Source organism: Triticum urartu, chromosome 1A, assembly GCF_056163025.1.
Source record: "Triticum urartu cultivar PI428250 chromosome 1A, HENAU_Tu73, whole genome shotgun sequence".
NCBI lineage: Eukaryota > Viridiplantae > Streptophyta > Magnoliopsida > Poales > Poaceae > Triticum > Triticum urartu.
The window spans coordinates 579,200,793-579,210,736 of record NC_141873.1 but is presented as its reverse complement, the minus strand read 5'-3'; the positions used below and the strand labels follow the sequence as shown (position 1 = coordinate 579,210,736).

General features: G+C 48.3%; 1 protein-coding gene across 4 annotated transcripts; it reads right to left on the bottom strand.

Annotated features, from left to right (window-relative positions):
- Positions 1-1,655: 1,655 nt before the first annotated feature.
- LOC125531765 (UPF0481 protein At3g47200) lies at positions 1,656-5,426 on the bottom strand. Of its 4 annotated transcripts, none has more exons than XM_048696043.2 (3): positions 5,181-5,426; positions 4,144-4,301; positions 1,656-3,150 (listed from the first exon to the last, which is right to left on the bottom strand). In XM_048696043.2, the coding sequence occupies exons 2-3, from the start codon at positions 4,299-4,301 to the stop codon at positions 1,842-1,844; spliced, it is 1,467 nt and encodes a 488-aa protein (XP_048552000.1). In that variant the 5' UTR covers positions 5,181-5,426; the 3' UTR covers positions 1,656-1,841. The 4 variants fall into 4 exon arrangements, with proteins under 4 accessions (XP_048552000.1, XP_048552003.1, XP_087389170.1 ...); XM_048696046.2 differs by having other exon boundaries at positions 4,202-4,301; XM_087533044.1 differs by lacking the exon at positions 4,144-4,301 and having other exon boundaries at positions 5,181-5,402.
- Positions 5,427-9,944: the final 4,518 nt, after the last annotated feature.

The window sequence follows — 9,944 nt, the reverse complement described above, 5'->3', positions numbered from 1 at the left end:
TTCGAGACTCGTCGTCATGTCCGTGATCACATCCGGGACTCCGAACAACCTTCGGTACATCAAAACTCATAAACTCATAATATAACCGGCATCGAAACGTTAAGCGTGCGGACCCTACGGGTTCGAGAACTATGTAGACATGACCGAGACATGTCTCCGGTCAATAACCAATAGCGGAACCTGGATGCTCATATTGGCTCCCACATATTCTACGAAGATCTTTATCGGTCAGACCGCATAACAACATACGTTGTTCCCTTTGTCATCGGTATGTTACTTGCCCGAGATTTGATCGTCGGTATCTCAATACCTAGTTCAATCTCGTTACCGGCAAGTCTCTTTACTCGTTCCGTAACACATCATCCCGCAACTAACTCATTAGTTGCAATGCTTGCAAGGCTTATAGTGATGTGCATTACCGAGTGGGCCCAGAGATACCTCTCCGACAATCAGAGTGACAAATCCTAATCTCGAAATACGCCAACCAAACAAGTACCTTTGGAGACACCTGTAGAGCACCTTTATAATCACCCAGTTACGTTTGTGACGTTTGGTAGCACACAAAGTGTTCCTCCGGTAAACGGGAGTTGCATAATCTCATAGTCATAGGAACATGTATAAGTCATGAAGAAAGCAATAGCAACAAACTAAACGATCAAGTGCTATGCTAATGGAATGGGTCAAGTCAATCACATCATTGTCTAATGATGTGACCTCGTTAATCAAATGACAACTCATGTCTATGGCTAGGAAACTTAACCATCTTTGATTGAACGAGCTAGTCTAGTAGAGGCATACTAGTGACATACTGTTTGTCTATGCATTCACACATGTATTATGTTTCCGGTTAATACAATTCTAGCATGAATAATAAACATTTATCATGATATAAGGAAATAAATAATAACTTTATTATTGCCTCTACGGCATATTTCCTTCAGCGGTGGCCTTGGCGCCATGGGTGGCATGGGTGGCTTCGGAGGTAACGTGGGCGGTTTAGGTGCCATGGGAGGCATGGGTGGCTTTGGAGCACCCCCCGACGCTATGGCCGTCATGGGAGGCATGAGTTTTGCTTCTCTCATGGGAGGCATGGGTGCACCTCCGGCCGCCATGGGCGGAATGTCTTTCGATGTGCCTTCTCACACACATTCCCATGAAGATGACGTTGAAGATCTTGCCAACACCGTCGGAGCTTCACGTGATGCGGTGCGCGATGAGGAGAGGGAGGAAGATTCATCTTCGGAGGCGGAAGAATCATCTTCCGAAGATGAGGACGAAGACGAGGACGAGGATTGATGTGTCTTTCATTTGTGTCTTGAACTTGGTTTGCATTTTGAACTTGTGGGCATGAACTTTTATTCATCAACTTGTTTGTGTGAAATTTTATGTCATGTTCATTGCATTTTGAATGTTTCAAATTCATTTTGTGTCCAAAATGCTATATATTCAATGCCCCGACGAGTCGCGCGCGCTGCATTTTAGCGCGGCTGTTGAAGCCAGCGTTGGCGGCCGCGCAAAACCAGTCAAACGGCGCGTGGCAAACTAGTTTTTAGCGCGCGGCCCGAAGCGCGGCTGTTGGAGATGCTCTCATTGGGGAAGAAAGAGCTCAAACCGTCAAAGGAGACCACAACAAAGGCTGGCCTTGTGGCCTGATGGGAAATGGTGCAAAAAAATGTCGTCGAAAGTTTCCGCCAGAGTTGGTGGCTTGTCCACAAATTAGAGAAATACATTTCCGCGTGGGCTAGTGGCACAGACATAATCTTTCCAAGTTCAAATACGAAAAAAAACATGAAAATGGTGAGGACAGGAACAACAACGGGAGAAGAACAATAATGTTTGGGTTAGTGTCCACCGCGAGCAACTGCATAGAACGTTTGCATCGCTTGACAGGCGATGACGATGAGAGCCATGAGGAACGCCGCAGTGATCTCCCAGCTCTGGCCGTGGCGGAACCCCCCTATGAATCGTTCCGCACGGCTGTAGAAGCGGTTCTCTAGCTGGTGCCACATGGGCTTGAGGTAGTTCCTGTCCAGGTCGTCGATGTCGATGACCACCCCGTTGCAGAGACCAGCCAAGTCTTTAGAGACCTGCTCGTCGTTGCCCAGGAAGTGGTCGACGATCCCTGCCCGCCGCAGGAGCTGGACGTCCTCCGCCGTGCAGGCCAGCTGCGACATGAAGAGGCAGTACGCCGTGACCGGCCTCCGGTGCGCCTGCTCCTCCAGCGCCATCAGGTTGCGAAGGATCGTCCACGTGTTGCTGTCCACACGCAGGCGAGGGATCCACAGCGTGCCTCCTTCAAGCTGCACGTCCAGGACAGAGGACTCCACGCCGTCCTGGAAGTCCCGGCGCATGAGCCGAACGTTGGCGTACCTGCTGTACTCCGCCGCCCGGCGCCACCGGCCCGTCACCACCGTGCCGCACATGGCCGCGCTCTTGGTCGGCTGCAGCGTGGGACGGAAGTAGGCGTGCACGAGGTGCAGCAGGTGAGAACACGTCGGTGGCGGCGGCCGGGGCTTCCTGCTGATGAAGAGCTGCTGCTGCAGCAGCTCCTGGATGGGCATGGCTATGTAGTCGAGGACGGAGGTGGTGCCTCCCGTGACACGCTCGTGGATACCCTGGAGGAGGAAGAAAGGGATCTGGTTCTCGCGGAGGAAGACGGCGTCGCGTACCAAGGTGTTGCGGCTGACCGGATGTTCATCATCATCAGCTGGAGCTGGAGGAGCGCGGTTGCCGGACATGTAGTCGACGAAGAAGAGGAGCAGATAGCACGCGTCGTGCAGCAGCATGCTCGACGACTGCTCCGGCGTCATGTCGCCGAGCCCGCCGCCGGAGGTGTAGAGCTCCCTTGCGAGGGGCTCCAGCTTCTCCATCACGCCCGTGAGGCCACCTTCCGTATGTTCCTCGGACAGGCTTTGCAGGAAGCCGGCAGAGCGCTTCTTCGTTTTCTCGATCCATGGAGACGAGCGACTGCGGTGGTAAGGGCCTATTGGCACGTAGTGCGGCGCGTAGCTATCTTCGTCGATGACGCGGCGGAGTTGCTCGCGGACCATGGATATGCGGACACTACTCATGTGAGCTTCGTTTTGGCAGGGCAATTTTACGCCCATCCGTGACGGCGTCGGACTCGGCATTTCACAATCCTCCATCTGCCTGCAAGAATAATCATCAAGTAATTAAGCGCTTTGCTACATCCACGGGCTATTACGGGGTTTTACAGGGCTTGGCGCCCACCCCCACCAGTTAAAATCAGGGGGGGCCGATTAATTAGGAGAAGAAGGTTAGTTAGCCCAATTAAAGAAGGACAAGTCAGCAGGTCCGTAAAAGCCCGTTGAGATAGTCCGTGTATCTAGCATTTTTGAGTAATTAATGGTGCGTCGACCTTATTTGCTATTTCAGTATTTATTTTAAAAATTCTGCCTCCACATTGCAGCCTTTATTTTAAAAATTCTCATATGTATTTTCATTAATGCATTATATTTAGATGCTACTCCAAAAAAGAGACAGGATCTATCTCACCCGCAAAAAAAAAAGAGACCGGATCTATCTGTTCATCGCTCCATGTCTTTTTTGGATCTCAAAGCAGCATTCTTTCCCGATCTATTCTTTCGCGATTTCATCTAGCTACTCTGCCATCTCTTTGTTGGAGCCGTATCAAGCTGGTCAGCCCTAGAGCGAGTAACCGTCTTTCACCCTGCCATGGCGTAGCATCGCCTCTCGCAGTAGTTTTTGGTCTTGGATTTTTGTTTTGTTCTTTTCTTTTGTTTTGGGATATGATATGCATTCTAGCTTGATTCGGATCCTTCTTCAGCGAGGTCCATGGCGACCGAAAGGATGACACTTCATTCAGGCAGTCATAAGAAATTAGATTACATGGTAAATAGTAAATGAAAATGGCTAGAGGCAAGTTGGGAATGTACATGTGATTTTTCCTAGTAAACACGCGCTTATTGAAACAGCATCGAAAATATTGTGTGGTCTAAGGGCTCACAAGAAAGAAAAATCTTTGTGGGTTGAACCGAGTTTTAGGGTTTCATAAGAAGGCGAACTTAATGCAGAACTAATACAATGGTATATAGGTCTATTCCATAGCGAGAGACGGTAACATTGCCAGAATGAATGATAATGGAAGCAAGCAATGCACACCACCAAGTTAACGAGACAAATATAGTCTCGTTGATGTTTGGACACTTGCCGATCTCACCCAATCCACGTTGAGAAAGCAGACGAATCGACTTGTTGGATGGTGACAATTTTGCAGCACTTCGTATCAAGTTCATTGTCCACGCGTGGGAGTCCAGCATCTACATGGAAGCAGGATGAATTAGTGTATGCATGGCATTACCAACGTGCAGTGTCTGCTGCTAACAAGTCTTTTGACGATGGCATGCCGGTGAGCATAAACTCGGTTTGAAAGCTAACCAGTTGCAACAAAAAAAGCTAATTAGTCTCTCGGTGCTAGGCCTTTTTTCCGTGTGTTTTTTCCCCGACAAAATGCATGCCCGCGAAAATTTCACAGCTCATGCTGATATCTTTCATTAATTGTTAAATGTGAAAAAATGCAAAATGATTTATCTCCTAAACCGGTAATTTGTTTAGTTATCCCGTTCCAAAACTATATCTCGTGTGGCTACGTTTCGGTGATTTTTTTTGTTGCACCAGTTATTAGATTACAGTATTATGGTTCATAGACTAACAAGGCATAATTACCATGCTAATAGTGTATTGTTAGTACAGTTTTTTTACATGGTTTTAGACTTTAGTGTTATGAAGACTTGAAGAGCTAGAGAATGGTATTAAAGCGCTTCCAACAATTAAGAGACGCCACTAAATTACAATCATGTATATTTTGGCTCGGTGTAAATTAATATTCAGGAACCTGACAACCAAATAGTGATAACCAGGTACTAGCTAATTCCTATATATATATATATATATATATATATATATATATATATATATATATATATATATATAATCTTGCAATTAAGTGTATTGACAAAGAAAACAAAAACAAAATAAAAGGGAAAAAACAAGATGGAAAGAAAAACGAGAAACAAATCCAAGGGCTATCATATGCTAATTAACGTTGGAGCTGCCGCTTATCGGTCCAGTCAGAGCAGTCAGAGCAAATGAAATCCCAAGCAGGGTCGTGTATATATATGTAGACATGCATGGCTTACCTCGCGCCATTAGACAGGACAACCCGAGAGCAGAGCGCTGGACGATATCCCGGCAACGCTGGTCCTTCGTATCTGTGTTGTTCTCGTTGCAACGCTGGTCCTTCGTATCTGTGTTGTTCTCGTTGCAACGCTGGTCTATATAGCAGACCTCCTCCAGTAGGAGCGCAAGAAGAACGAATCTCACTCTGTGCCTCGAGTGCAGGACAGAGCGGGCTGCACGCTACAAGGCGACACCAGCAGCACGTTAATTACGGACGTCAGGACGAGACAGCACCCTAGGATTCCATCTCGCTCCTCGCTCCTCCCACGGTGCTACTTGACAAGTGGCGGGCGGCTGTTAGCGAGAAAAGTAGAGTTTTACGACCAGTCAACAGTGCATGGAAACCTGTGCACTCTTGACGTTAATCCTGATCTGATCTGAGCTGTGTCCAACATGCATGCATGTGCAGGCCGTGTATAATATGGTTTGGCGTACGCGAATCCTCCAGCTCTCCGCTTCAATGATCGATGTAGCGCTGATTAGAACAATGGTCAACTTGGTCGTTTCAGCTTTTTGTTTTCTTGCTTCAAAGAACCACGAAAAGATGCTAATTTGGGCGAATACTTTTCGGGCCCTTTTCTTTAGAGGTTTCACCAAGAATTGGATGTTACCTGCGATGTTCTATCATTTGACAACTTTTTTTTTTGAATGTCACCGGGGGGAGAAGGAATCCTCCCCACCTGAATTGTATTCATTTGTTGCCTATAGGCCTTGCAGCCTAATACAAGATAGAGCTCAAGTGAACCAGAAGTACAGGGGGAACAGAAAGGAGAAATAAAGCAAAACAACACACAGACAACACATGGTGAGGGGGGACACAACACAACAAGGGGCACCATCGGCGCTCGAACTGCAGCGGCGAGCCGAGACTAAACCATGACACTGTGCCATCGACGCAATCGAAAAGCACCGGGCAACTAAGACTGCACAACGCCGCGACACCACCTGTGTCATGGGGTACATTCGAACGGTCGCACCGGGCCCAGACGACGCCACGACACCTGTGTGCCACCGGTGTAGTCGAAGGGCATCACCAAGCATAGAACTCCACAGAGCACACCCCAAACATCACAAGACCGGGGGATGAAGACAACGCCATCAAGATGGAGAACGACGGGAAGCGTCGCCGCTGTCTCGGCCAGCAGCAGGCCGACCAAGGATTTCTCCCCATCGCTGGTCACATCTGCCACGCGACTAGCCACAAAGCAGCCGCCAATAGCGCAGGGTAGCGCTGGAATGGACGGCCCTAGATCCAGGTGAATCCCACCGGCGGAGCAACACCGACAGGCACCCTTGACGCCGAGGGCACCAGCGAGGACCACCGGTGCAGCGCCCCCCGGGGGGAACTGGGAGGTGGAGGGCTCCAGAGATAGGAGCCACGACGCCACCTTCGTTTGGTGAGCGCACGGAGGAGCACGGCGACGACAGAATGGGCGGCAACAGAGGTGGGAAGGCGTGGATGTTTTGGATCTGCGGGGAAGGTGTCATGCCCGGCAGACCACAACGACGGCGGACGGATGAGGGTGGGAGGCGGCGGAGGCCGGCGCAATGCGCGGAGCAGGGGAGACGAGGCGCAGCATCGAGCCCAACAGGCTACACCCGGTGCAGCCGCCGCCGAGGCAGCCACGAGGCCTGGCCACGGGAGCCACCCCGTGGGCGCTCGATGCCCGCAGCCGCGGCACGCCGGCCGGATCTGGAAGGAGGGCGCCAGCCGGCGCCGGGGAAGCGGAGCAGAGGGAGCACGAGGCCAGATCTGGAGCCCCCGATGCGGGAGAGGGAAGGGGGCAGCAGGGCCTAGAGAACGATGCTGGATGGATCCCGCCGCCGCCAGCCTTCGCGGAGCTTTGCCCGGCGTCGTTTTGCCGACGGCGGCAAGGTGCGGTGGCTGGAGAAGAGGCTGTGGCGGCGCTTGGCGGGGGTGCCCGCCCGAGTCGCCTCAGAGAGACGACGCGCGGGGGGGGGGGGGGGGGGGGCGAGATCACAAGATTTGTAAAATCAGCATTCATTTGACAACTTTGATGGATATGATGTTCAAGGATGCAATCACAGATGGAAATGATTCAGCCTAGATACTAGGTGAAAAGAAAATTCAGAAACTGGTAAAGTACAAGTCCCTCCAGGCTCCAGGTACATGCCCTCACTCATGTGGACAGGGAGATTGTGTTGGAGAAGCCCAAACGCACATGGAAATCAAGAAAAGATTCGATGATGAAGAATGAGAGACATCTTTCGGAATAGCAGAGGTCTTGCGGACTTGGCTAAACGAACGTTTTTGGCGGAAACATCCAGAGAGCAAAAGTTAGACTTTATTGCGATACTCGAGTCGTGTAGAGATAACTTTACTTCGCAATTTCTTGGAACTATATCCGGTGGTTCAGATTTTTATTGGCATTGTTTACCAGATCGGGGAAGATCTGGTAGGATCTTACTTGGAGATAATTGCGAAACTCTGGAGGTGGGTACTGTGTCTGTGGGTGACTATGGTATCACATTTCACGTGAGGTCAAAAGTTGATGGTTTTAGATGGGCTCTGGTTGCAGTGTATGGCGTAGCACAACCTGAGTTCAAACCTGAGTTCGTGGCAGATCTTGTGAGGATTTGCAGGGACGAAAGGTTGCCCATTTTAGTTGGCGGTGACTTCAATATTATTAGGTGAAGAGAGGACAAAAATAATGACAACTTCGATGGGAGGTGGTCTTTTATGTTTAATGCGATCATTGAGAGTCTGGACCTCGGAGAGATTGATCTCACAAGCAGACAATACACTTAGGCGAACAACTTGGAGAATCCAACGTAAGAGAAGTTGGATCGAGTTCTAGCCAGCGAGGAATGGGAACAAAAGCACCCTCTCGTGACGGCACAAGTGTTGGAAATATGACCTAAAGGCAATAATATTGTATTATTACAATTCCATTTTCATAACTAAGAGTTTATATTTCATGTTATAACTGCTATGAGTCTGGAACATGTGATTCAGTGGAAACCTCATATGCACGCATGGAATGATAAATGGTAAAATATATGTTCCTAGTCTTGCCTCTAAAACTGGCTCAAGTGTTGTTGGTGATCATGTTTTCCGGATCTTAGGATATGTTAAGTGTAACGATAGTTCTAAAACAACATTGAGAGTATGACGTTAGAGGAACGATCATATTGAATCGACCCAAACTTGTCTGTTATACTTTGAGTTAATATCGCCTGAAATCAATTTATGACACAGAGTGTTAGCATGTGTTTTTAGTTTCGCAGACCATGAGAGTATTGTAGTCACTTCCTACCATACGGTAGACTCTCGGGTTGCTCAAACGTCATATGTAACTAGGTGATCATAATGAGAACTTACAGGTTCATCAGAAACTTTAACAAGGGACTGTATAACTCGAGAGTGGGATTTCCTCCTCCGGCAATGGAGGGATATTTTTAGGTCCCTCTCAGTGTTACGTCATCCATCATCGTCTGGCCAAACACAGGTGACTACATCATGGGGATACTGGAAGACTTCAACGAGAAAGAAGAACAAAACCGGCAACATGATCAGCGATATACTGAGCATGTGTATGACTCAGGAGGATACCAATGCATCCCGGGTTTTGTCAAATATCGGGAAGAAAATGGAACATCACATGATAACCAAATGTTCACTCAAATATCATTCGCGTAATCATAGACATTTATATTATTTTTGTGTGGAATTGTTTCATTAATATTCGGAATAGTTTCATAGGAACGGAAGCATTTCGGGGTCACCTGAAGGGTTTCGGAGTTTATCCGGGAATATCGGGTATTACCGATAAATAATATGTATATGGAAAATGCTTCTGGAGATGTTAAATTATACATAATATGCTCTAGTAATTGTTACCGGGATTTTACATTTAATTTAATATCAACGGGCCTTAAAGGGCCAAGTGGTGGAGGCCGAAGTGGAGTTGGCGCCCCTGCCGATACGTCTCCAACGTATCTATAATTTTTGATTGTTCCATGCTATATTATATTCTGTTTTGGACATTATTGGGATTTATTATACACTTTTATATTATTTTTGGGACTAACCTACTAACCGGAGGCCCAGCCCAGAATTGCTGTTTTTTTGCCTATTTTATGGTTTCGCAGAAAAAGAATTATCAAACGGAGTCCAAACGGAATGAAACCTTCGGGAACGTGATTTTTGGAACGAACATGATCCATAGGACTTGGACCCTACGTCAAGACATCAACCAGGAGGCCACGAGGTAGGGGGCGCGCCTACCCCCCCCCCCCCCGGCGCGCCCTCCACCCTCGTGGGGCCCCTGTTGCTCCACCGACGTACTCCTTCCTCCTATATATATCTACGTACCCCCAAACTACCAGATACGGAGCCAAAACCCTAATTTCACCGCCGTAACTTTCTGTATCCACGAGATCCCATCTTGGGGCCTGTTCCGGAGCTCCGCCGGAGGGGGCATCGATCACGGAGGGCTTCTACATCAACACCATAGCCCCTCCGATGAAGTGTGAGTAGTTTACCTCAGACCTACGGGTCCATAGTTATTAGCTAGATGGCTTCTTCTCTCTTTTTGGATCTCAATACAAAGTTCTCCCCCTCTCTTGTGGAGATCTATTCGATGTAATCTTCTTTTGCGGTGTGTTTGTTGAGACCGATGAATTGTGGGTTTATGATCAAGTTTATCTATGAACAATATTTGAATCTTCTCTGAATTCTTTTATGTATGATTGGTTATCTT

Coding starts and splice junctions, on each gene's coding strand:
- LOC125531765 (XM_048696043.2), bottom strand. CDS start 4,301: ATGCTGGACTCCCACGCGTGGACAATGAACTTGATACGAAGTGCTGCA. Junction 3,151..4,143: donor TTTGTCTCGTTAACTTGGTG/GTGTGCATTGCT, acceptor TTATTCTTGCAG/GCAGATGGAGGATTGTGAAA.